Source organism: Chinchilla lanigera, unplaced genomic scaffold (genome assembly GCF_000276665.1).
Source record: "Chinchilla lanigera isolate Chin_1 unplaced genomic scaffold, ChiLan1.0 scaffold00114, whole genome shotgun sequence".
Classification (NCBI taxonomy): domain Eukaryota; kingdom Metazoa; phylum Chordata; class Mammalia; order Rodentia; family Chinchillidae; genus Chinchilla; species Chinchilla lanigera.
Genome location: NW_004955515.1, coordinates 4,992,059 through 5,018,087, shown reverse-complemented (window position 1 = coordinate 5,018,087; position 26,029 = coordinate 4,992,059). Strand labels below are relative to the sequence as shown.

General features: G+C 48.1%; 1 protein-coding gene across 7 annotated transcripts in view; it reads left to right on the top strand.

The window, feature by feature from the left end:
* Fgd3 (FYVE, RhoGEF and PH domain containing 3) overlaps positions 1–26,029 on the top strand; it is a 57,743-nt gene that overhangs the window by 7,517 nt on the left and 24,197 nt on the right. The window contains exons 1-6 of one of the 7 annotated variants that reach the window (XM_013506892.1): positions 508–637; positions 9,100–9,256; positions 10,887–11,385; positions 21,504–21,593; positions 22,277–22,413; positions 24,816–24,972. In XM_013506892.1, the coding sequence (XP_013362346.1) occupies positions 10,936–11,385; positions 21,504–21,593; positions 22,277–22,413; positions 24,816–24,972 (834 nt within the window). In that variant the 5' untranslated portion in view covers positions 508–637; positions 9,100–9,256; positions 10,887–10,935. The other 6 variants (XM_013506899.1, XM_013506898.1, XM_013506897.1 and 3 more) reach the window with 6 other exon arrangements.

Here is a 26,029-nt window from a genome sequence, read left to right as displayed (position 1 = left end):
AGGGAGCCTTCTGGAGGGCCTGGTTAGAGGGTCGGGGTGTTGGGTGCCACTAGAGCAGTCCTCATGAGCCTGGTCGCCTGGGGTTTTGCCTAGGTCCCCTGGGATACCTCGAAGTAATGTGTTTGTGGCAGGGCCTCTCCACTTTCCAGCCTTCTGTGGCCATTTCACTGTTTCCACCCATTGAGGTCTGAGCAAGACTGCCGGGACTTGTGAGCCTATCTGGTCTAGGCCAGCCTCTGCAGACGCTGCCTCTCTGAAGATCGCTGTTGCACAGGTCTACTCAGAGAAGTCCACCAAAGCAAGGGGAGGCTGGTCGTGGGGGTCCTTGCCCAGAGTGCCCTGGGCCCCTGAGAGTAGCCTGTTAAACTTGAACCCAGCCCAGGCAGCTGCCGCTGCGCCAGGGGCCTGCTGTGGCTGTGGCTGAGGACTACATTTTTGAGGTCACCCCCTCCACCCTGCAAGAGAGGCCCCTGCACAGCCACAAGCCAAACTCCTCTCACGCTGCGTAATGGCACGGAAATGCAAATACGCCATCGTTTTGTGACCCATATTGTGAAAATGAGAAAAAGGAAGTTGTGTTTTGCTGTCGAGTGAGGCTCAGCCCTGGAGGAGATATACGCTGGCTGGCCAGAAAACAGTGAGTGGAGATTAGCTCCTAGGATTCTTGCAGAGCCTGACTGTCTGGTTTTGGGAGGGGGACTTTGGGAGGGTGGGGGTTCTTGAAGCAGAGCAGGAGTTATTTGAGGGAGACGGATGTTTTCAAGACAGGAAGCTGCCCGCGGTGTGGAGTGGTACCTTGTATCATCCTGTTGTCTGTCTTTCTGTAAGCTCCTCTGGCATTATTGCTGAAAGGTCAGCGTTATCGTGAGCACTAAACTGGAAGGGTGAGAAGCTTTTGTAAACTGTGGAGCGCTGGACAGTGCTGGCTGTTGTCAGGGGGCAGCTCAGACTCATATGATGGAGAGTGACTCCTACACCCCCCAGAAAGCCTAGAGGGGCACAGGTCCAGAATGACCTCACGTAGGGCTGACTCCATGCTGGGCCCAGGCCCTTCTCAGGTCGCCCAGGCTTGGGGAAAATGCAAGTCTTCCTCTGCCTGAGCTGAGGAAGTAGTCCCAGACATATTCCTCAGGGTCTGGGTTGTCCCACTCCCTATGACTCTGAGGGCAGGGTCACAGTAGCAGTGGCTGTACAATCTGATACTTGTGCTTTTGTGCAGAGGTATGCTGGGCTCTGGGCCTTGCGGGATTTGCCAGGGGGTGAGGGATGGGAGTAAAGGGAAGGGTGGAGTGAGGGAGGTGGAGAAGGTTGGTCCTGTCCTTTTTCTGGGGTTGGTGAGTGGCCTTTGCCAGTTATCCTTTTTTTTTTTTGTTTCTTTTTGGTCTTTTTGAGACAGTGTCTTGCTATGCAGTTCAGGCTGGCCTTGAGCTCACTTTGTAGCCCAGGCTGGCCTTGAACTCACAACGATCCTCCTGCCTCAGCCTCCCAAGTGCTGGGATTACAGGCATGCGCCACTACGCCTGGCTTGCCAGTTATTCTTGCAGGAGAGGAAACAGAGGCAAAGGACTTCTGCCAGCTTGCCCCAGCCTTCCCCCCTCAGTCCTATTTGTCCACCACCCCCTACTCTCCATTTCTGAGCAGCGGACTTGCGCAGCGGACTTGCACAGCGGCCTAGGGGTCGGGTGGGGCCACTATGGGAGGAAGTGGTTTGTCCCAGCCGGGGGTTGCAGGCAGCCAGAGGCCTGGGTTCCGCTCTTGGGGGTGGGGGCTCTGATGCTCGTGTCTGCTTATATCCTGATTGTGCAGGGACCCTCAGAGAGTGCTGGCCTGCATCCTCTGCAAGGGAGTGGTGCCCCAAGTTGTTCTGAGGTTAGAGTGGAAATGGCTTAGTCTGAGAGGCCTCACCACTGTTCAAGAGCCTGAGGCCATGCCTGCCTCTGCTGCCATGTGTTCCTGAGGGTGGTCCATGGGCAAGAATGTGACCTTGGGAATTTCATGATAGGAGCTTCCACTGCTCCAGCTGGGACCATAACGATCCCTATTTATAGATGAGAAAACCGAGGCTCCTTGGTGAAGGGAGTGGGTACGGGGGTCAGATGCAGTGCTGGGCAGATGAGTAACTGGCTGAGAATAGGTCTATGGGATGTCAGTGGTTCCAGAGAGATTCAAGGATGAGCATGTGCTGAAAACAATGAACAAGGACATAAGAAAGAACAGAACTGGTGACTGAAGTGACAGCCTGTCCCTGCCTGGCCCCGGACACGGTGACTGACAGCGGCTAGGGGCCAAGCCAGTCCAGGAAGAAAACAAGAGATGAGGGTGCCCTTCATCCACCGCTGACATTTCCTGCTGGGTGTTGGAGCCGTGGCTCTGCAGATATTTGTGGGTTCTGTAGGTGACGAAGAAGCCAGTGTCCTGTGCGAGAGACGGGCTGAAGGCCAGCCCCGGATGGGTATGTGCAGGCAGCAAGGAAAGGGGTGGAAGCAGACCGGGCGTGAAAGGGGGCAGCCTCCTGACAGGACCATGACCAGGGACACACCCTGTCGGGGAGGCAAACCCTTGGTCTCTCTGCATTTTCTCTTCCCTCAGGGCCCTGACTCAGACACTAGGACAGCTTCCTCTGCCATGGCCAACAGGTAGTCTGGGTGGCTTCCTCCTCACTTTCCTTTAAAACCAAAATGGGACTCACCTTCCTGGCTGCTGGCCGCTGGAGATCCATCCTGGCCCTCCCTCTGGGGGCTTCCACCTAGGAAGCTGTAGTCCACATGCCTGTCCCCTCCCTCTGCCCCTCTTCGTGCACCTCCTGCTGCCTTTCCCTTGGTCTGAGCCCACTGAGAGATGAAGGAGGAGTGAACACTCAGGTCCTGCCAGGTGGGGTGGCCTGGTCCCCCAGGTCCTGTGAGGTGGAGCGGCCTCACTTTGGCTCTGTGTTGGGTCTGAGGATGGACCTCTATAACTGCGCAGGATCTTGGGGGTCTCCCTCATTTATTTCTTGAGAGGTGTGAGTGTGGGTGAACTGGCAATGTCAGTTTGCTATCTGGGCCTTCCGGACTCAGTTGTCACCTCAAATTGTCACATGCTGTTGTCACCTGCTGTTAGATAAAGTGATGTGATGGGACAGACCTCTTGAGGACTGCTTTGGTGGTGGGATTTGAGATTCCATGATTTCAATTTGGATTTTATATTTTCAAAATTTGGACTTGATCAAGGCACATTTTTGTTTATGTGAAAGCACACATTACAAAGGATGTAAAAATTCCTTGCAAGACAGATTCAAGTTCATTCATTTACTTAACTCACCAACAATACTGAGGCCCGGGTAACAGGAAGAGATGTGCCTCCTTTGTCCTTTAACGGGGGGGAGGAGCCTAAAAGCAGGAAGTGGGGGCGGGAGGTCTGGGTAAGGTCAAGGTGAAGGGCCTGGGGAGGGAGGAGAGCAGAGCAGAGAGAACGGAGGGCGTGTACCGTACTCTAGGGAAGGCCTGCCTGGAAAGAGAGCTGGGTAGGGCGGGGAGTGCAGAGGGAAGGGCTGTGCAAAGGGCCTAAGTGGCTCCTGGGAGAAAGACAGAGCAAGGGAGGGAGGTGGAGGGAGAGGTGGGAGTGGACAGTGATGTGGAAGTTTCAACAAGAAGTTCTTGTCTATTTGTTTTGTTTTATCATTTTTAAAAACAGATAATGTCAGACATAATCAAAAGTGGGAAGAATTCTATAATGAACCCAGGGCGCTCGTTGGGGTGAGGGTGAGCCTGGGCTCAGAGATTCTTTCTCAATAGCAGCCTGAGGATCTTAGAGCTGCAGATTAAAGTGTTTTCTCCTAGTACTTTATTAGAAAGTCTTCCAAAGGAGCCTCCAGGCTCAAGTCAGGTCACAGTGAGCACCTGTGCAGCCACCCCAAGGTCCTCCCGGCTTCACTGCACACCCAGCTGTTGTGCAGGGAAGGAGTCTGTTTTATTTTAAAGATTGAAGTTTTTTAAATTGCTTTTTATGCCTAACAACAAACAGTGATGTTTCATCATGACTCTATGTTTGTGTTCCTTCTTGGTGAAAGAAATAAAAGTGAAAACAAAATAGGAAAGAAGTAGACAAAAATAAATCAATTTAGAAAGTGTAAAGGCAGAACAGAAAAATAGGGGGTTGGGGATTTAGCTCAGCGGCATAGACCTGCCTGGCAAGCACAAGGTTGTGAGTTTGATCCCCAGTACTGGAAAAAACAAACAAACAAAAAAAGAAAAGAAAAATAGAAAGCAAACAGAAAATATTAAGTAAACAAAGCCAGGCATGGTGACACATGCCTGTGGCCATAGATACTAGGGAGGCTGAGGCAGGAGGATCACTTGAGCTCAGCAGGTAGAAGCCAGCCTGAACAACATAGTGATACTCTATCTCAAAAAAAAAAAAAAAAAAAAAAATCCACTAAACTTATAAGTGAAAAGATTAAGTAGAAATGGTAACACTGTTTTGCTTCCCAGATGTAACAGCGCTGTGTGAGAGGTGGTCCTGCCTGTAAGGTGCTAGCACTTCTTGCTATAGCTCTGTGCGCTGATGCCCATGCATTCCTGAGGTTGCTATCTGTGAGTTTCTGCTAACCCAACCTAGAGCAAAAATCATCAGTACTGTGACTGCCCCTTGATTTTCCGTGTCCTGCTGGACATAGAGCCCTCCAGTGTGACAGAGTGCAAACTGGTGTTCCAGGGATCTAGGTTTTAAGCTCCTTTGAATCACCCCAGAAACCCTCCTCATCCCTATCCCCCCTCACAACCCGTACCTGTTCCTGATGCCAACAAGCTTGGGCCCCACTGCTCAGGCCCCAGGCAGCTATCAGATGGATGAGGTATCCTGCTCATATTTATCACTGCTGCAGGCTCTGGGAATCTTTGTAGAACTACAACTATGTTCTTTTTACAGACAGGGGAACTAAGGCTAGAGGGTGTTAAGTTTCTCCTTGGTGGTCTGGACAGTCCGGGGTAGAAATAGGGTCATGCTAGATGCAAGTGCTTGGGGTCCACTGTGTCCATACTGCCTTCAAGTTTGAGTCTGCCAGACCACAGCCAGTCCACGGGGGCTGTTAGTCTCCAGGGAGCTCCCAAGGGTTAGGCCTGGGGCTGAGCAGGGAGGAGTCTGGCCAGGACCTCCTCCTAGGCTGGGACTGTGGGAACCTCCGGTTAACCCTCCCGGGTGGGTGGGGAGCTCCAGCCCTCCCCTCCTTCACTCTGGGTTTGCCACTCAACGAGGGGTCTTTGGTCTCACATATGTAACCCACGAGAAAATCATTCCTACACTTCCTCTCGGTCACTCACAGGGCCTCGAATGACACCAGGGCCACCAGGACTGCACTCCTATGCTGTGAACATGTGCACTGCCCCTAGCGTCTTCCCAGGGGACAGGATGGGGGCTGCACAGCCTGCCACGACCCTGCAGGGGGATCGTGGGGAAAGAGGGCAGTGACACAGTGGTCAGGACTCTGAGCTGAGGCCTAGAGAGGGGCTGGTGACCGCCCCTGCATGGTCGCTTTCTCTGGGGGCCGTGTGCTACAGGTAGACACGTGAGAATGCGGCCCTGGGTACCCTGCACGGTCAGAAGTTTGGGTGATCAGCTGTCATCTTGCTGTGACTGCAGAACCTTTTCATCTTCCTAATAGAAACCCTGTCTATGCCCATTACCAGTAACTCCGCATTGCCTTCTCCCTCAGCCCTGGCAGCCGCCATTCTACCATTGTGAATCTGACCCCACTGGGGATCTCCTATAAGTGAAACAATACAGAATTTGTCATTTCATGACTGACTTATATCACTCAGTATAAGGTCTTCAAGATTCGTCCATGCTGAGGCAGGTGTCAGCATTTCCTTCCTTTTTAGGGCTAAATATGCCCCACTCTGTGGCTAGACCCTCTGTTGCTTATCCATTTGTGTTAGTTTCTGTTGCTGTAACAAATGCCTGAGATAAATTAACTTATAAGCAGGAAAGGTTTCTCTGTGCCCATAGTTTCAGAGACTTGCATGGAAGACATGTTTCACCTCATGGTGGCCAGGAAGCAAAGAAAGCAACAACAAGGGGCTGGGGTTCCAATATCCCCTCCAGGCACACCCCGATAACTTCTCCCCCTAGGCCCCACCCCTTCAATGTTCTACCGCCTCCCAGTAGGCCAGGGCTGATACGAACCTTTAACATAAGGGTCTTTAGGGGACTCTCCAGATTCAGTTTGTAACACCATTCACTCATGGGGATACTTGAGAAGCACCCGCATTGTGGTTATTACGAACACTGCTGCTGGGAACCTGGGTGTTATCAGTACCTGTTTGAGACCTTACTTTGAATTCTTGGGACTGGGGATATAGCTCGGAGGCACAGTGCCTGCCTGGCAAGCATAAGGTCCTGAGTTTGATTCCTGGTACCAAAAAAAAGTCAATTCTTTTGGGAGACCCATGTTCTTGAGGACACAGTAGGCTTACACTGGGAACTGCTGATGGAGAAAACATAGCTGCTCTAAGAGAAGCTGCAGCATGCCTGGGAGAATTAGACACTTCCACCCCTATCCCACATCCAGCCTGCCCAACCAGTCTACAGGCACAAGGCGTAAGGGTGACAGGTCGTGTTACTGCTTTTTGTTTTTCCACAATTTTGAAGTTTTCTAAAAAAAGAACTCTGTGTTAGTCAGCTTTCTGGCACTGTAACAAAATACCTGAGATAATTATAAAGAGAAAAAGGTTATTTTTCCTCACAGATTTGGAGATTTCCATCCATGATCCATAGGCTGCATTGGTTTGGGCCTGTGGCAAGGAAACACAGGGTAGGAGCATGTGGAGGGACACAACTGATCACTCATGGGTGGGATATAAAAGAGAGGCAGAGAAAGGGGCCAGGATCCCATCTCCATTTCAAAGACACACCTGCAGTGACCTAAAGACCTCTCATTAGGCCCTGCATCCTGAAGGATTCATTACCTGGAGGACCAAGCATTTAACGCATCCAGACGATAGAACACTAATAGTTTTAAACAGGACAAATGACTTTAGAGGTGGTAGTGTGAGCTGAATTTGCAAGTATCTGACTGTGATGTCCAAGCAGAAAGGCAGATACAATGTTAACTGTCTCCTTTTCTGCCCACTCAGCTTGTCCTCATTCCCTTAGGCTGCTCTGAGGTCCCACTGACCCCTACCCCAATTTCAAGGCATGAAACACTCCACTTTGTTCTCAGTGGAGAAGCCAGAGACTCCTGGCCACATCAGCAGGTGCCAAAGCATCCCCCAGCCTGAGACCCCAAGGCGAGTGCTCAGTGCTTCCAGTCATCTCGGGGTCACAAGGTGGTGTTAATTTGACCGGCTGTTGGTCCTCCTGCCTGGCCATGGCCAAGGTGCTCTGGGCCTTGCTCATTGTTTATATGGCCTTGATGGGGTTTGGATGTAAAGCCACCAAATTAACCCCGGGTGAAGCTGAGCAGGGTCAGCAGTGGCCTCTGGTCTGAAGCCATTCTTCTCATCATTCAAATCCAGGCAGAATAGCTATTCTAATGTTTCTTCCTGCTATATCTGTGTAGTTACACGTTAGTTTCAATAACTGAGGTTTTGGCTCCCCCCCATTATGGGTTGTATAATCCCTGGATGTTAGTCATTAGGTCATGTACCTTGCTGGGTGCTGGACAGTTTTTCATTCCTGTAAGTATCTGAGTTTTTTGGGTGGGATGCAGTAATCAGCTTGACCTTCCTTAAGATTCGTTAGGTGAGAGCGGAGCAAAGGTCTCTGTGGATCGCTCCCTCTGATGCTCTCAGGTGGTTCTCCATCCAGCCTGTCCTCATATGCATGCTGAGCGGTCCTGGGAGGTCCTCTGAAGGTCTCTGGATTCCTCCTCTGTGCAGACCTCTCCCCTCCAAAGCTCTATCTCCCTTGGTCTCCCAAACTGTCATCTGCATCTTCTCAATTTGAATAGCCCCCCCAAGAACCCCGTTCCCTGCTCCTTGGCCCAGAAATGGTCTCTAGGCAGTGAGCCAGGGCAACAGGAAGGCTTACTCCCTTTGTTCCCTTCTCTCAAGGATCTTGTGGCTTTGCTGTCCGGCATATAGCCTCTTGCAAACTCTTGCTTTTCTGGTGTGCAGTCTCATCCTTTCTGCATTGTCTCAGGTGAGAATAAATGAGGTTTCTGGTGAGTCTTGCTGAGCTGGGGCTGAGCCAGGCTCTGCCCCACCAGACAGCAGCCTCTGCACAAGCCAAGGCTGAGCTCGGCTCACATTTCACCCCATGTCTTCTAGAAATTTGAGTGTATCTCCCATGCTAACTTAAGAATGCTGCAAAACATGTATTTTCTGTTTGGAAATCTTAATATTTCTTTCCACTGAGTTTGTTAAGAATGTGATGGCAGCCAGTGATAAACGTCTCCCTGAAATGAGTGTGGCGTCATTGAAAGAAAGGTCTACTCAAAGGTACTTTTCCCTCGGGAAGTGCTCAGGACGAGCCCAGTGGCCCGGAGGAGCTCTGCCCAGGGGCCTGCCCACAACAGAGCCTCTGGGGATCCCGAGGGAGCAGCCCTCTGCCCTGGGGGGGAGGCAGCCAGGGGCAGGCCCTGAGACAGACAGTTCCTGCTTGTGCCTGTGAGTGTTCAAAGCCGGCTTCCGCCAAGATAGTTCTTTATAGTGCCTAGCAGTAAGGAAGGGGACACGCAAAGTCTCGGCCGGCAGAAGACTTCCTGTGAGTGTGTGTGTGAGCCAATGTAAGCGTGTATGTGTGGGTGTAAATGTGCCAGGGAGTTGTGTGTGTGTCCCGGTGAGGGTGTGGGTGTGGGCTGTGAGGCACCTCCGCTCCCCTCAAGTCGGGAGCTTCCCACACTTCTGCGGTGACCCTTCCTTCCTGGCTGTGGGGCTCTGCTCACCGAGGGGGCATGGCCACTGGTACTGCTTGCTCTTCTCAGGCTGCATGTATCGCCTCAGAGCCCAGGACGGGCTGAGCTGTGTTCTCCGTCCATCTGAAGATGCCTATGTCCTGCCTGTGGTTGGACGCACTGGGTGGGGCTCCATGCGGCCCTCCTCCCCTCCCTTCAGCACTGCAGCCTTGCCTGCTCTGAAGACAGTTGGAGGAAGTGCTTTTCGTTCTCTTCTGCTGTTTCTCCAGGGCCTCCTAAACAGCCCCCTGCAAACCTGCTGGACAAGAGAGTCTCAGAGGATCCCTCCAGGTGCGACCGGCCAACCCCAGAGCACAGAAAAAAACTGGCACCTGGCTGTCAACCCTCAGCACCCACCACTGGAGAGGGGGACTGCATCGGGTGACGGTAAGTGACTACTGTCTGCTGCCTCTTGGTTCCTCTGCAGCAGCACGTTGGGGTCGAGAACACGATCTCAAGCATGCTATGGTCCTAGCACTCTTGGAAGCTGAGGCAGAAAGATCATAAGTTCAAGTCCAGCCTGAGCAACTTAGTGAGAAAATAAAAAATATGTATTTTCAAATTTAGCTCAGAATAAAATTAAAAAAAAGCTTAGGGATATAGCACAGTTGTGAAGGCCGTAGGTTCAACCCAGTATATTAAAAAATAAATAAACAAACAAGCAAATAAATAAATTTTTTTAAAAGACCATTTTGGAGACTGTCCACCTCCCTGTGGTCCAGTCTCATTTTTGAATTCCTTGGGCACCGAGGATCAACAACAGAATCAGATGTGGTGGCACACGCCTGTAATCCCAGCAGTCAGGAGGAGTCAGGAGGATCACCACAAGTTTGAGACCAGCCTGGACTCCAGAGTGAGTTCAAAGCCAGCCTGAACTACATGGCAAGACTCTAAAGGAAGAAAGAAAAAGAAAGACTTGACACTTGGATCTGGCTCCCATGGAGGGTGCCAGGAGAGGCTGGTGCTCAAGTGCAAAGTGGCTCCGGAGCCTTGGAGACGGGATTTGGAAGCAAGGGTCTCGGTCTCTGGCTTTGGGCAAGACCACCTGCTGACCAGGTGCACCCCAGGGAGACAGTGGGACAGTCTCGGCCGGTGGGCTCTGCAGCTGTTCCTGTTGCTGTCCAATGGGCCATGGTGATGGTGAGGAGGAAGAGGCCTGGCATCCTGAGTCCCCAGCCTCACCTCCTAGAAATATTGCAGGTGGGAAAGATATGTTACAAATAGAAACCCCAGTGCTCCTCATGGTTGTTATTATTATTTTGTACATATATTTTGAATTCACGAGCAGTAAGTAGCCTCACACTGTTCCACAGGATTACCTTTCTCCTCTTCCTCTTCTCCCCCTTCTTCGCCCTCCCCCTCCCCCTCCTCCTCCTTTCCCTTCTCCTCTTCTTCCTCCTCCTCCTTCTTTTAATATAGAGGCTGTTTTTGAGACAAGTTCTTGCTACATTGCCTAGGCTGGCCCTGAACTCATAATCCTCCTGCCTTAGCCTTCCAAGCACTGAGATTACAGGTGTGCACCTCCATGCCCAGCAAAATTTATTTTTAAAATAAAACATTTGCCATTCTCTGAAAGCGTTTAGCTAGGACCCAGCTAAAACTGACCTGGGTGCTGAGATTGTGAGCACAGCCCCAGCCTGCCTCCCCTAGACTTTCTTTGGTGGTGGTGTCTTAAATTAATTTCTCACTGCTGAGACAAAATACCCAACACCCACAAGTTAAAGGAAGAAAGGGCTCTTTTGGCTCACAGTTTGTAGAGGTTTAAGTCCACAGTCAGCTGGTTCCAAGGCAGGGTGGCATAGCAGAGCAAAACAACTGAGGAGAAACAGTCCATGGAAAAGCAGGCCGGAAGGGTAGAGAGGAGAGAGGCCACACCCACAGCGGCGCCCTCCACCATCCAATCACTTCCCAAAAGCCCCACCTATGAGGGATAGGGCTCTTGGGGGACATTTAGATATAAACTGTAACAGGTGGTTTTAGGGAGCTGCATTGAGCTGGTCTTGTTTCTCCCTCACAGGAAGCCCCCAGCCCGTCTCGAACAGAGCCCAGTGATTTCGGCTTTGAGGATGGAGTCCAGTGGAGGGTCCTCAGCACCCCGAGAAGGTGCTTCTCCTCTAGGGGAACCCAATGCTGGGCCTGGCAGCTCCCCGCTGGGGAAGCTGCGAGCTCTTCCTATTGGGCCTGGTGCCCACCAAGGAAATGCTGAAAGCCCTGCCCCAGCAGAGGACAGCCGCTCAGACACGGGCCCCCTGGGGGCTCCAAGCTGCATGAAGATCCCCAACCGGGACAGTGGGATCGACAGTCCATCCGCCAGCGTAGCCGGCGAGAACTTCCCCTGTGAAGACAGTGGTGAGGCCTCCCTGGGCCCTGCCGGCCTGGGGCTGCACCCTGAGACAGCTATGGGCAGCCAGGTCCCACAGGATGCCCCACGGGAAGAGGCCGACAGTGACATGGGTGAGGAGCCTGACTCAGAGAACAAGCCCTCGAGGGCTGATGAGGATGCCAGCCCTGCCCAGGTAGGCCTCCCCTCCTCGCCCCGCCCCATGGGAGGGCTTGAGGTCCGTGGTGGGCTCCACCTATCCCTGGTTCTCAAGAGGGAAGCATACAGTCTCCTCCTCACTAGGGGAGGATCCTGGGGCGGAGCCTGCTGGGGAAGGTCAGACCAGACCCAAATGACAGGTTGCAGGATGATCTGAGCCCAGTGTCCCTCCTTGTACTGTGGGAGGGAGGGGTGGTGGTCAGTTTGATGGCTGATGCCGCCCACAGCTGCCCGCTGCATTGTGTCTGCTGTCATCATCCCTTGAGGAAGGCAGTGTGAGCATCACTGGGGAAACTGAGGTACAGACTGCATGGTACCTCTCCAGGGTCACCCATGGGGTGTGGCTCGGGTGTGGCTCATGCTCCTCAGAATGTGGGCGTGCCACCAAGTGACTGGTGCAGGAGACAAGTGACTGGGCTGGGTTAGGCCTGCTGGCTCCTGGTGGTGAGGTTGCTGCTAATTCTGCAGGCTCAGGAGATAACAGACTTGGCAGGGAAGGGAAGCCAGGGCTTGGCCCTGTGAAGTGAACCAACTTGGCGGAGGGAAGCTTGGGTCGTGTTTCATACAGGTGCTATTATTCAGGCCTGGAGGGTCAACAGATCAGGTGACAACTGGCATACCACGCCATAGCAGCCACATAGGAGAGCCCTGGGTCAGTCAGGAAGCCGAGGAAGAAGGGGGAAGAAGGGGGAAGTGTGCGTGGGAGCCTTGTAGTGGTTTTTACAGGAAGGAACAGGAGAGGCCGGGTGAGCAAGCTCAGGATTGCTGGCTTGAATAATTTCAGCAGCTCTGGGGCCAAGGGCCTCTCCTTGGTTGTCTGGTATCTGGTCCAGGGGTGATGAGGGCAGGTGGATAATAGCTCAGAGGCTAAGGGCTCCACAGAGGAAATGGTGGTGTAAGATTAGGTTGTCTGGTGTCTTGGATACTTTCCTCATCACAGGGACAAAATATTGGACACTGCAACTTAGGCGAGGTTTATTTTGGCTCATGTTTCAGTTGGTTGGCCCTAAGGCAGGATGGCATGGCACAGGGGCATGGTGGAAGAATAAGTGCTAGCCTCATAGCAGCCAGGAAACAGAGAGTGAAAGGAGGAGCTGTAGGGTAGATAAACCCTTCCAAGTCATGCCCCCAGTCACTTGCCTGTTCCAACCAGGCCCTACCTCTTAACAGAATATTTAGCTATAAACCCATCAGTGGACTGATCCATAGATAAATATAGCACTGCCATGATCCATTCACCTCCTAAAAGCACTACCTATGGTTGATGAGGCTTTGGGGAACATCTAGACATAAACTGTAACATTCTGTCTCTGGCTCCCAGAAGGCTCATGTGGATCCCTTTATGAAAAATGCATTTAGTTTATCTCTAGGAGTTATCAAAGTTCTAACTGTCTTAGCATTGCTGAAAAGTCCAAGTCCAATGTCTCCTCTGAGACTTAAGGCAAACTCTTAGCTGTGAGCTCCTGTAAATATCAAAAAGATTTAACACTGCCTGTGTACAATGGTACAAGATAAACATTCCCATTCCAAAAGAGAGAATCAGAGGGATAATACCTATGGGACTAACTTAAGGCAGAAACCCAGCAAAGCAAACATTAAATCTTGTAGCTCTATGTCCAGCACCCATAGCAAATTGTGGTGAACTGCAAACTTCAATTAGCAATAATCATGCCTCAGCCGACAGTACTACCACTGTGCAAAGCTTAACAGCAAACTTCAAACAGCTTGGTCAGTCCTACCCCTGTGGTGTTGCTGGTGATTCTAACTCTCATGGAGTCTCTCTTGTGCTGGCTCTGACCACTGCCTTCGGTTTTTCAGCAGACATTATACTTTCCTGGCTTCTCCAACTTTTGGGAGTTTCCACTGCACTTTCAGCTTCATTCTCACAGCTTCAAGCACTGCCTTGTCAGTGCATGAAGCTTGCCAGGCATGAACTACATGGTCTCCCAGGCCTTCTGAAATCTGGATGAAAGCCCTCCTGACCCCACAACTCTTGCATTCTGCGTATATGTAAAAGCAGCACCATGCGAACAATGCCAAGGTCTGTTAAGCAATAGTCAGTCCTCCTTGAATCATGGCTGCAGCTGTCTTTTGCATGCCTGGATAGATGAGCACTGTGAATCAAATCTCTACACAGCAGAGTACCCTAGTGCTCTCTTCTCAAGGCAGTCTTTCACTTTTGCAGCTTTGACCCTGCATACCATAACAGTTGGTTTGCATTTGAAAAATATGACCAGAGGTGAGTCTTTTATTATCTCTATGAGTTGGCTGGCCTTGGGAGAGAAGGGATGTCTCTGCAGGGCCAGCAAGGCCCAAATGTCAAAGTATCAGACTATAGACATCATACTACATAGTAATGCATGCATACTTATGTTTATAGCAGCACAACTCATACTAGCTAAGTATTGGAAGCAGCCTATATGTCTACCAACAAATTAATAGATAAAGAAAATGTGGTATTTACATACAATAGAGTACTACTCAATCATAAAAAAGAATAAACATGAGTCATCTGTAGGAAAATGGATGCACCCTAAAACCATAATGTTAAGTGAAATAAATCAGACACAGAAGCACAAATATCGCATGGTTTCTCTTATGTGAGAAGCCTAAAGTATAAATAATTTAAAGAGCAAAATAAAAGATAAGTAATACAAAACAAAGGAATAGATCCCCTACAAATGGGAAGGAGAACCAGAGATAGAAGGAGAGGGGAGGGACAGGAGGGCTAGTAAAAAGAATTAAGATGTGTTATATACATGTACCAACTCCCCACAAGGAATGTAATCAGCATATACAGCAAATATGTACTAATAAATACAGACAGGTGTCAGAATATGGGAAAGAAATGACTGGAAAACTCTGGATCCCCAGGCTCACCCACTTAAGTCTGGGGAAGGTCTATGTCTGTAATAGGAAGACTTGGATGCTTGCATCACTAATGAGAAAAGGTTGTCTTCTCTACTTTGGGGTATAAAGTTAGGACACCTTTCACCACACACCAGGGGGTCCTTGGAGAAAGCATTGGTGCAGAAGCCCAGGGCACTGTGCCTCATCCTGTTTTAGTCAGCCTTCCATCATGACAACTATCCAAGATAATCAACTTACAAAGATAGGCAATTTCTTTTGGCTCACAATTCTAGAAGTTTCAGTCCATGACTAGTTGGTCCTATGGCTTTGGTCCTGTGGTGATGCATCTTGGCAGCAGTATGTGACAGAGTAAAATTACTCATCTCATGGCCAGGAATGGAAAGAGAGAAAGGAGAAGGGGCTGTATCCCTCAGTTCCCTCCAAGCTACACCCCACTGACCCAAAGACCTCCCACTAAGCTTCACCTTTTAAGGCTCTACCACCTCCCAGGAGTACCATGCTAGGTCCCAAGCCTTTAACACATAGCCTTTGGGGGATACTCCAGATCCAGTCTATTTTTGCTTGTTTTGCTTTTTGTGTTTTTGAGACAGGGTCTCACTATGCAGTTCAGGCTGGCCTTGAGCTCACTTTGTAGCCCAGACTGGTCTCGAACTCACAACAATCCTCTTGCCTCAGCCTCCTGAGTGCTGGGATGACAGGCGTGCACCACCACATCCGGCTCCAGATCCAATCTATATGAGGTAGATGAGGGATACTAATTTAGGGGTACACGCAGGTACATTATCAAGTCAGCAGATCCAGACTCTGCACCATGAAAAATTAGTTAGAAGAAAGCTGGAAATAATGAAGGGAAGGCACCATGGAAGTGTTAAGGATGTAATCCAGCACACTTCTTGGTCAGGAAGTCATCCATCTCTCAGAGAACACATGAGGTGCCCTAGGCCTGTCATGAAGCTCCCATTCCCACAGGGCCTATAGGGGCACTGGGCCAGGGAGAGGAGAAGGAGGGCTGGATCCACTCCTAGAAAGGAACTGCTCCTGGGCAGAATCTCCTTCCATCCTACTACAGACTCTGTCTTCATAAAAGGGGTTTAATAAAATATAACTGAGGCTGAATTAGACTTAAAACCTTTAGTACCTTTAGCGTCTGTGCTTGGTGCATGTGTGGGAAAGGCACTGAGAGTATTGGGGGCCACTACTGTTTCATGTGTCCTTTCAAGCTCATGCATGTGGGGCCTGGGAGCAGGGTCTCTTTTACAAATAGATAAACTGAGGCACAAAGTGCTGAATTAAGTGGCTGGGACCAGGCTGTTCCACTGAAGCTGAGCTCCTCACTTTCTCCCTGGTTCTCCTTCAGGCCAAACCATCCCAGGGCAGTTCTGTTTGAATCAGTCTGCACACCACTGGTTTGGGTGGTCCGTTCTGATGCCTGGTGTGGGGAGGACGTGGTTCCACCTGATGACGATCCACCACCCCAGGACATGAGCTCACCATGCCTCGTGTTGTCCCCTACCCTGTGGCAGCTGGGACTGTGGGCACAGCAGGGGTGAGCAGGCATCTCAGGAGACGTGTGGTCATCCTGTAGGAGACCGTTCCCCAGGAATTAGTGAGGCTTGGCTGATCTGGAGTCTTTAGGATTTTCTACCTATAAGATTAGGCCATCCAAGCTGACTTCATTTTACTACTTCCTTTCCAATTTGGAGAAGTTTTATTATTATTATTTTTCTTGCCTGATTGCTCTGTTTTGGATTCTAGTAGCATGTGAAATACATCTGGCAAAAGTAGGCATCTAACCTTGTCTCATTCATGACCTTAGAGGAAAAGCCTTCATCTTTCATTATTGAATGAGATACGAAAAGCTGTGGGCTTTTTATACATGGCCTTTATTACATTGAGACTGTTTACTTCTACTCCCAGTTTGTTGAGTGTTTTTATTTATTTGTTATTTTATTTTATCTTTTAAACATTTTATTTGTTTATTTATTTTGTACTGGGAATCAAACTCACGACCTTACTCTTGCCAGGCAGGCGCTTGTGCTGCTGAGCTATATCCCCTGTTGTGTGTTTTTAATCATGAAATGGTGTTCAATCTTGTCAGATGCACTTTTTGCGTCCATTGTGATTATGTCTTTTTTGTCCTTCATTCTGTTAAAGTGTGGTATACTGCATGAATTGATTTTTATATGTTGGACCATAGCTGCATTCTAAGAATAAATTGAACTTACTGATGGGGTTTAATCCTTTCAATATGCCATTAAATTTGGTTTTCTAGTATTTTGTTGAGGTTTTGAGGTCAATATCCATCAAGGATATTTGCTTGCATTTTTCTCTGCTTGTAGTGTTTTGTATGGTTTTGTATCAGGATAACATTAGTTTTATTTAATGAGCTTTCAAGTATTCCCTCCTCTTGAAATTGGGTATCAGGAAGATTTGTGTTAATTCTTCTTTAAATCTGTCATAGAATTCATCAGTGAAGCCATCTGGTCCTGAATTTTTCTTTGCTGGGAAGTTTTTGATTACTGATTCAACATCCTTATGTATTACTGATCTTTTCAGAGTTTCCATTTTTCATAATTCAGCCTTTACAGATTGCGTGTTTCTATGCATTTATTTATTTCTTGTAGGTGATATAATGCATTGGGATATGTTTATTCATGGTATCTCTTATAAATTTTCATTTCCATGGTGATAATTGTAATCTTCTCTCTTGCATTTCTTTTTTTTGAGACAGTGTCTCGCTATGCAGTTCAGGCTGGCCTTGAGCTCACTTTGTAGTCCAAACTGGCCTCAAACTCACAGTGATCATCCTGCCTCAGCCTCCTGAGTGCTGGGATTACGGGCATGGGCCACCATGCCCGGTTGGTTCCCTGTTGCATTTCTGATTTCAGTTATTCTCTCTTTTTGTAAGCTAATCTAGCTAAATGTTTGCCAGTTCTGTTGATCTTTTAAAAAACCCAACTTTTAATTTCATTGATTTTTTTCTCTATTGTTTTGCCATTCTGTTCCACTTATCTCTATTCTCATCTTTGCTGTTTGCTTCCTTTTGCTAGCTTTGGGTTTAACTTACTCTTCTTTTTCTGGCTTCTAGATATGTAAATTTAGAGTGGTGATTCAAGATCTTTTTTCTTTGAATGTGCATATTTATAGCTATAAATATCTTTCTTTGCATTACTTTTGCTGGATTTTATAAGAATATTGTAATTTCATTTAGTTTCAATGTATTTCTGATTTCACTTGTGATTTCTTCTTTTACCCATTGGTTGTTTAATGGTATATTATTTACTTTGTACATATTTGTGGATTTTCATTGTGTTATTGTTTTCTAGTTTCATCCCATTATGGCTAGAAAAATACTTGGATGATTTCAGTCCCCTTGAATTTGTTAAGACTTGTTTGATGCTTAACTCTGAAGAATATTCCATGTACCCAAGGACAATGTATATTATGGTATTGTTGGGCAGAGTGTTGTATATTTTTCTGTTAAGCATCATTGTTTATAGTGTTCTTCAAGTCTCCAATTTCCTTAATGAGCCTCTATATGGTTGTTTTATCCATCATTGAAAGTGAGGTGCTGCCAGGGGTGGTGGTGCATGTCTGTAATCCCAGCACTCGGGAGGCTGAGGCAGGAGGATCGTTGCGAGTTTGAGACCAGCTTAGGCTACAAAGTGAGCTCAAAGCCAGCCTGAATTACATAGTGAGACCCTGCCTCAAAAAAACAAAAAGAAAAAGTGAGGTATTATAATTTCCAACTTTTCATTTCTTGGTACCTATTTCTCCATTCAAATCTATCAAAATTTGCTCCATATATTTAGAATCTCTGAGGCTTGGTGCATAAATACTCATAATTATTATGTCTTCTTGGTGACTTGGCATTTTTATCATTTACAGTGTCCTTGCTGCTTGTAATACTTCTTCTTTTTTCTTTCTTTCTTTCTTTTGTTTTGGTACTGGGGATTGAACTCAGGGCCTTGTGCCTGCTACATAAACACTCTACCACTGAGCTACATCCCCTGCTTTTTCAATTAAAGTCTATTTTGTCTGCTACACACATGATCATTCTTGTTTTCTTTCGGATACCATTTGCGTGGAATAGCTCACTCTTTCCACTTTCAGTTCATGTATGTCTTCATACCCAAAGTGAGTAAGTTTCTTATACACAGCATATAGTTAGATACCACTCTTTTAGTTCATTCAGCCAATCTAAATCCATGTGTGTGGTGCTGGGGATCAAACCCTAGGACCTGTGTGTGCTAGGCAAATTCTTTACTACTGAGCAATACCCTCAGACCTTATGTATGTTTTTGTTTTTTTTTAATTGGGGCTGAAATAGAGTAAAATAAATTTAATCTATTTTAGTTAAGGCAATTATTGATGGAGAAGGACTTACAATTGCCACTCTATTGTTTTCTATGTCTTTTTCTTTTTGGTACAAGGACTTGAACTCCGGACTTGGAGCTTGCCAGGCGGGTGCTATGCTGCTGAGCTATATCCCTGGCCCTATTTTCTTTATGTCTTACACCTCTTTGTATCCCTGTTTTCATCTCTCACTGTCTTCCTTCTCTTTTCATTTTTTTGGCACTGATTATTTTGATTCCTTTTTCATTTCCATTTGTGCATATTCTATAGCTATTCTTGTAGCTACAACTGTGGTTACTTAAAATACCTTAAATTTATAGCATTTGATTTTATATGGATAACAACTTTAATAACTTCCTTTACAGTTAACTCTCCCTCACCCTGCTCTGCCATTGATGCTGCAAATTCATCTTTATATGTCGTATACCAACTAACATAGATTTAAAGTTTCCTTTATGTTCTTGTAATTTAACTCTTTGCATCAAAATTGTGATAGCATAGATTATTATATTTGTCCCTGTACTTACCTTTACTGAAGAATCTTACATTATCATGTGGTTTGTGTTGCCATTTGTCATCCTTTCATTTCAACCTGAAAGACTCCTTTCAAAAAATTTTTTTAGCAGATCTAATGGTAATAAAGTCCCTTCAGTTTTGTTTATCTGGGAAAGTCTTAATTTCTCTTCCCCCTCCCTGGCCTTTCCCCGCTCCCCATTTGCCTCCCACCCTCCTCCTTTTCTATTTTTTGGGGGGTGGGTACCTGGAGTCAAACTCAGGACTGTGCACTTGCCAGGCAGGTGCTTATGCCGCTGAGCTATATCCCTGGCCCCTTCCTTCTTTTTATGGTCTTTGGGATGAAACCCAGGACCTCCCACACGGTAGTCAAGCACTCTACCACAGAGCCATATCCCAGCCCTCTCCTTCAGGACAGTTTTGCCTAATACTGTGTTCTTGGTTGAGCTTTTTCTTTTTTCTTTTTTTGTAGTGGGAATTGAACTCAGGACCTCGTGCTTGCCAGGGAGGCACTGTACCACTGAGCCACATCCCCGGCAGCTGAGCTTTTCTTTTTCTTTCGACACTTCATCATCCCACTCCTTCCTGGCCTGGGAAATTTCCCCTGAGAAATCCTTAAGAACCTTATGGAAGTGCCTATGTATGAGACATTACTTCTGTCTTGCTGTTTTCGAGATTATCTTGGACTTTAGACAGTCTAATTATAGCTTATCTGTGTATAGTTTTCTGTTGATTTATTCGGTTGGAGTTCTTTGAGCTTCTTGAATTTGCATGTCCATTTCTTTCCTCAGATTTGGGGATTTTTCAGCCCTTATTTCTTCAAATAAATTCTCTGTCCCATTCTCTCCCTCATCCTTTGTGCCTCACACACGCATAGACTGGGTCATCTGACTGCACCCCATGAGTCCCGTGTGGCCTGTTTGCTTTTCTCCATTGTCTTGCTCCTCTGACTCTGTGATTTTTAATGACCACCCTTCAAGTTTTCTGATTCTTCTGTCTGATCAAATCTGCTGCTGAACTCCTTTTATGAATTTCTCAGGTCAGTTGTTGTATTTTGCAGCCCCAGAATGTGTTTCATTCTTTTTTGTAGTTTGGTTTTCTTGTGTTTTTGTTTTTTTGGGTTTTTTGGTATTAGTAATCAAGCTCAGAACCCTGCCCTTGCCAGGCAGGCGCTGTGCCACTGAGCTATATCCCCAGCCCTGCATAGTTTTTAATCTCTTAGTTGACACTTTTTGTTCATGCATCATTTCCTGACTGTGTGTAGTTATCTGTGTTCTCTTCTACCTCTTTCTGCAACTTTACAGAGTATCCAACTGTGCGGACTTTTTTTCTCAAGTAGTTCACAGATCTGGTTCTTTAGATTGGTTTGAGGGGAGTTTATTTTGTTCCTCTAATTGGACCATATTTCCTGTTTCGTGTATGCCTTGTGCTTTTTTTTTTTTGCGGGGGTGGGATCTGAGAAAACCACCTCTCCTAGTCTTTGTGCACCGGCTTCATGCAGAGGTAGAGCTTCCCACACAGGGGCAAGTATTCAAGATGTTGGGAAACAGAAACCTGGCCTTGATCACACACAAAAACTGCAGGTAGCACAGCCTTAGACTATTGTTTAACAACTACGCATTCTTAGGTATTCTATTATCTGCAGCACAGATGGACTAAGGCAGGCACACCAGATGTCGCCAGCTTTTCTTTGCCGGAGCTTCTCCTTGGGTTTGCAATCGTGGGTGCTGTAGCTTCCAATTGGTCTCTAGAATTCCGTTAGAGGTTTTCTGCTCCACGTATGGCTGTCAAACCCATGTCTTTGTGGAGAAGGAAGCCTGCTGTTTCCTAACCTGCCATCTTCCTTGCTGACATCACTGTTTTTTCATTTTGGTTTGGTTTTTTGATGGTGCTGGGATGGAACCCAGAGCCTCATGCATTCTGTGCAAGCAGTGTACCATTGAACAGCATCTCCAGCCCTGCAGTCAATTTTGATGTGTTTGCTGTAGCTGCTTTGCAGCAAAACTCCGAGGAGGCCGGGCATGGTGGCTCATGCCTGTAATCCCAGCACTTGGGAGGCTGAGGCAGGTGGATCACTGCAAGTTCGAGGCCAGCCTGAACTGCATAGTGAGACCCTGTCTCAAAAAGACAAAAAAAAAAAAAAACCTCTGAGAAGGTAGAATCATCTCTGGGCTGCAGTCACCTTGCCGTTCTGGCAGAAACAGAAATTGCATTTAAGAGAACTAAACAGCAAAGCCCAGGCCCAGTGAGCAACTTTGTCGATGGCCGCTGCTCATCCTGGGGCACAGAGGGAAGCCCAGGTTGGCTGCATTTCTCCAGCCCACCCCCAGTGACTTGCTGCCCTTCTCTCTGCAGTGCTCCAACCCCCAGAAGCTGCTCCACCTTGCCCAGGAGCTCCTGCACACCGAGGAGACCTACGTGAGGAGGCTACACCTGCTGGACCAGGTAGCAAAGTGCACACAGCTCGAGGCACCATCTTGGTCCACTTGTGGAGTTCCACTGGGCGAACACTGAGTTTCAGGGACAGATACACTACCTCTCAGCACAAGTTGGGCATTACAGTTGGGACGTGAATGGCTTTGATACTAAAACTCAGATAAATTTAAGTGTGGTCTAGAAAATTTTTTTTTTTTTTTTTGCTTTCAGTGCTTGTGGCTCTGGGACAAGGGTTTTGTCTGATCCTCTTGGGGATATTTCTTCTTGGTAGTTGCATTACCTGAGCACGTGGGTAGATGCTGGCCACTTTTCTGCATAACTAGCTGGGAACAGTGGGTGCTACTCATCCCCGTCTGCCAGGTAACACAGCACAGGAAATGAAGCATCTGTGGAAAGCAGGGTTTGACAGAGTGCGTTGCTCCCACTGCTATCTCGTGTGACAGAAAAGGAAATGTCAGCCTCCCAATGCTCCTGAGAGGGAGAAGAGGAAAGATGTCCTGCCCCTTCCCCAGGGCTGCCCCTGCCTCCCTCACTAGCTGTGTTAAGGCCATGAGGTTGTCTGATGACAAGGGAACACAATGGCACTGGCGTTCATTAAGAGAACATAGGTAGAGCCCTGCCCAGGTGCCCACCCTGTGTCACTGTCCACAGTGGACCTACTCAGTGACCGTGGTGGGCTTCTCTGTGCCCAGGTTTTCTGCACCCGGCTCACAGAAGCGGGGATCCCTCCAGAAGTTACAACTGGTATCTTCTCTAACATTTCCTCCATCTATCGCTTCCATGGGCAGTTCCTGCTGCCTGAGCTGCGGACGAGGATTACAGAGGAGTGGTGAGTAACGTCCACACCGCCTGACGCCCCTGGGGCCTCTAAGCTGGAGTTGCTTTGCCTGGGATTCCGGCAGGCACCTGGGGGACTATCTCATGGTGGGCTAGGCACGCACCTTCCTTCGCTGCCAGGAGCTGGGGCCAATCCCAGCCCCACCCCTTCCTGGTGGGTGCCCTTGACCAGCCTCTTAGTGTCTCCAAGTCTTAGCTTCACAGGAAGCTGATGAGGCAGAATGCATTTAGGTGATTTAAATAAATGCATGTTTATGTCTGGAAATACAAAACAGAACAAGAAGTGCTGGTTGGTTTTATTCCCCCCCCCCCAGCATGGAGGCCAGCTTTGCCTTGACAGTATACCGCAGAGCCTCCCTCCTTCTGCCCCTTCGCCCCTCTTGCCCATTAGCAGGGTGTAGCTAATTAGTGAAGCATCACCAGTTCTCTCTTCCTGGCCTGCTCCCATGCTGGGACACTGTCTCAGTCACTTTCTTCTCATTGCTGGGACAAAATACCTGACACCCAAAATTAAGAAAGGAAAGGTTTATTTAACTCGCAGTTTGTGGACGTTTCAGTCCATACTTGGCTGGCTCCAAGGCAAAGTGGCACATGGCAGAGGAGAACAGTTCAGGGCGGTGGAAAACAGCAAAAGCAACAAGAGCAAAAGCAGAACATAAGCCTCTTCTCCCATATATTGTATGCAAACTAATGCTCTAGGGGGAGTGTAGCACTCACATCCAAAATCCCAGCATTGGGGCTGGGGATTTAGCTCAGCAGCGCAGTGCCTGCCTGGCAAGTGCAAGGTTGTGAGTTCAATTCCTGGGACCAGGAAAAAAAAAATCCCTGCATTGGACCATGAATCGATCATAAACTCTAGAAGCCTGCCACATGACTGCAGGAGGCTTTCGGGGGACATCTAGACACAAATCATAACAGACATCCAGAGTTTGCTGAGGGTCCCTGCTGTCTGGTCCCTTATAGCCCTGGCTTCCCTGAGGTGTCCCCTGAGCCCAGAGCCAGGGAGCATGGCTGGGGCATCTTTGTCTGTAGGTAAGGTCTGGACTCGGTCACTTTGTGTATCTTCAGGACAGGATCCAACTGCAGAGCAGGTTGCGTGGTGTCCCCAAGGTGGTTGGGGCTGGGTATAAATCTTCGGGTTGATGAAGTCCACACCTGGAAGACACAAGCTATCTTCTTCCAGGCACTGGAGACTCAACCATAAATGTGTGTATGGCCTCCTTGGCTCCTTTTATGACAATGGCACAAGAGTCCAAGCCCTCACCCACCCTGCTCTGTTACTGGGCCTTTCAGTCAAAGGGTTGTGTGTACCATGGTAGGAATGTGTAGCAATGGCTTTGTGGGTATGGATTTTTTTTTCTTTGTTTTTACTTATTCACTTAGAGTAAATCTCCAATAAAATGTCCTAATGTAAAAGGCTATTAATGTTTTTCACTTCTCGGGACTTACTTATAAAGCCCTGTCTCAAAACATCAGTAAGTTTTATTATTAATATTGCAAAGTGTTACTCTTCCTGTGACCTTGACAACATTGGAGAGAATCATTGATTTTAATCTTTGTTCATTAAAGGATGCAAAATAAGCTGAGTGTGGTAGCACATGTTTGTAATCCCAGCCCTCCGGGAAGCTGAGACGGGATGACCCAAGTCCAAGCTCAGCCTGGGTAACATTGTGACTTAGCAGGAACTTGTCTCAAAGTTGAAAATTAAAAAAGGGCTGGGGATGTAGCTCAGTATGAAGGCCTCGGGTTCAAATCCTGATATCAGCAAAAGAAAGAAAGAAAAAGAAAGAAAAAGAAAGAAAGAAAAAGAAAGAAAGAAAGAAAGAAAGAAAGAAAGAAAGAAAGAAAGAAAGAAAGAAAGAAAGAAAGAAGAAAGGAAGGAAGGAAGGAAGAGAAGCAAGGCACAAAATGGTTATTCAGTGCTCCTCTTTGATAACTCACTGCCTTCTTCTTTGAGCAGTGGGTCTCAGTCTGCCCTGTTGAGGTGTTTAAAGATAGTTTCTTTTTTCCTTCTTCTTCTTTTTTGGGGGAGGGCATGCTGAGGACACTGACCCACATCTCATCTTTTTTTGAGACAGAGTCTTCCTAACTCACTGAATTACCTGGGTTGAGTCAAATTTGTGATTTTCCTGACTCAGCCTCTCAAAATACTAGAATTACAGGCATTGCACCACCAGGCCCGGCTGGCCTCCTATTCTTTAATCTCCTAGTAACATACTATGTTCTACCCTACATGACACAGAGGAGGAAATGGGCTCAGATAGAGTGACCAATGTGCCCACCGCCACACAGTGCCGGGAGTCAGGTGGTTGCCTCGTCCGTTCATGTCCCCTAACCTCAGGAGCTGTTCTCCCACCCAGGCTGTTTCTCTGATGATCTTTCTCCCCGACAAAGGGACACAAACCCCCGGCTTGGGGACATCCTGCAGAAGCTGGCCCCATTCTTGAAGATGTATGGGGAGTACGTGAAGAACTTTGACCGGGCGGTGGGGCTGGTGAGCTCATGGACCCAGCGCTCTCAGCCCTTTAAGGATGTTGTCCACAGCATCCAGGTAGGTGGCTGCGAGCAGGCAGCCTCAAAACACACGGGGCTGTGTGTGTGTGTGCGCGAGCACATGCACATGTGTGTGCATGCATGTGTAAAGTTGTATTTTTGCATCCCCAAAAGTAGTGGATGTGTTCATTGAAATTTGGGGGGCAATCAGTAAAATTGTGGGACGTGTCTGGATGCTGCATTGATGCTTTGACCTTCATCATGACTCCCAGGGACAAATGATCATTCCTCATTCACAGATGGGGAATGGGGGCTTAGCAGCACAAATTAGCATTTGTGGTTCACAGGGTATGAACCTCCAGCTCCACGTTCACTGGCTCAGCAGCTGCCGCAGGACTCGTGTCACCTGTCTGGGAGCCTATGCTGCCCACATCGTGGGGCCAGCTCCAGCCACGCACAGCTGTGGTGACAGCCAGGCCAGCGGGGCAGATGCGGACCCACCAAGTGGGTATCTGAGAGGACAGAGCCTGTGGGCCACACACGTGCTATGGTTCTGCACCCCTGCAGAGGAGACAAGGACAAAATGCTGCTTCTAGGACAGTTCCGGGTGTCTTTTCTTATAGTCTTTTGCCAGTGCATTGTAAATAATCAAGAGAGACCTCGGCTGGGGTCCCCAGTTTCCTCTGACTCTGGCCCCAATTGGCCTAGGTATCCTTCTCAGCCCTGAGACTGAAGCTTACTATTTTCCTTTTCTTCTCTTCCCCTACCGCCTCCTCCTCCGTCATCATTCTCACCATCATTGTTTTTGTCGTCATCCTCAGCAAAATGCTATCATTGAGGAAGGTGAACTCTGTCTAAATTTTCACTAGCCAATTGATATCTATTTTGATTGTTTTAAGGAAGAAAAGGGCAAAAAGGACATAATTAAGAGTCATTTGCTTTTCTTCTCACATTGCCCATCCAGCTGGGGAGGGTGTACTTTGGGGAGTTTGACTTCCTTTGGGGAGATGTTTTGACACTAAAATATTTACATGATCACATAGCATGGTGACATGTGTGTGCCATGGAGCTCCTCGAGCAGGTACCCCTGAGTAGTGAGACAGTGCTTGGCCCAG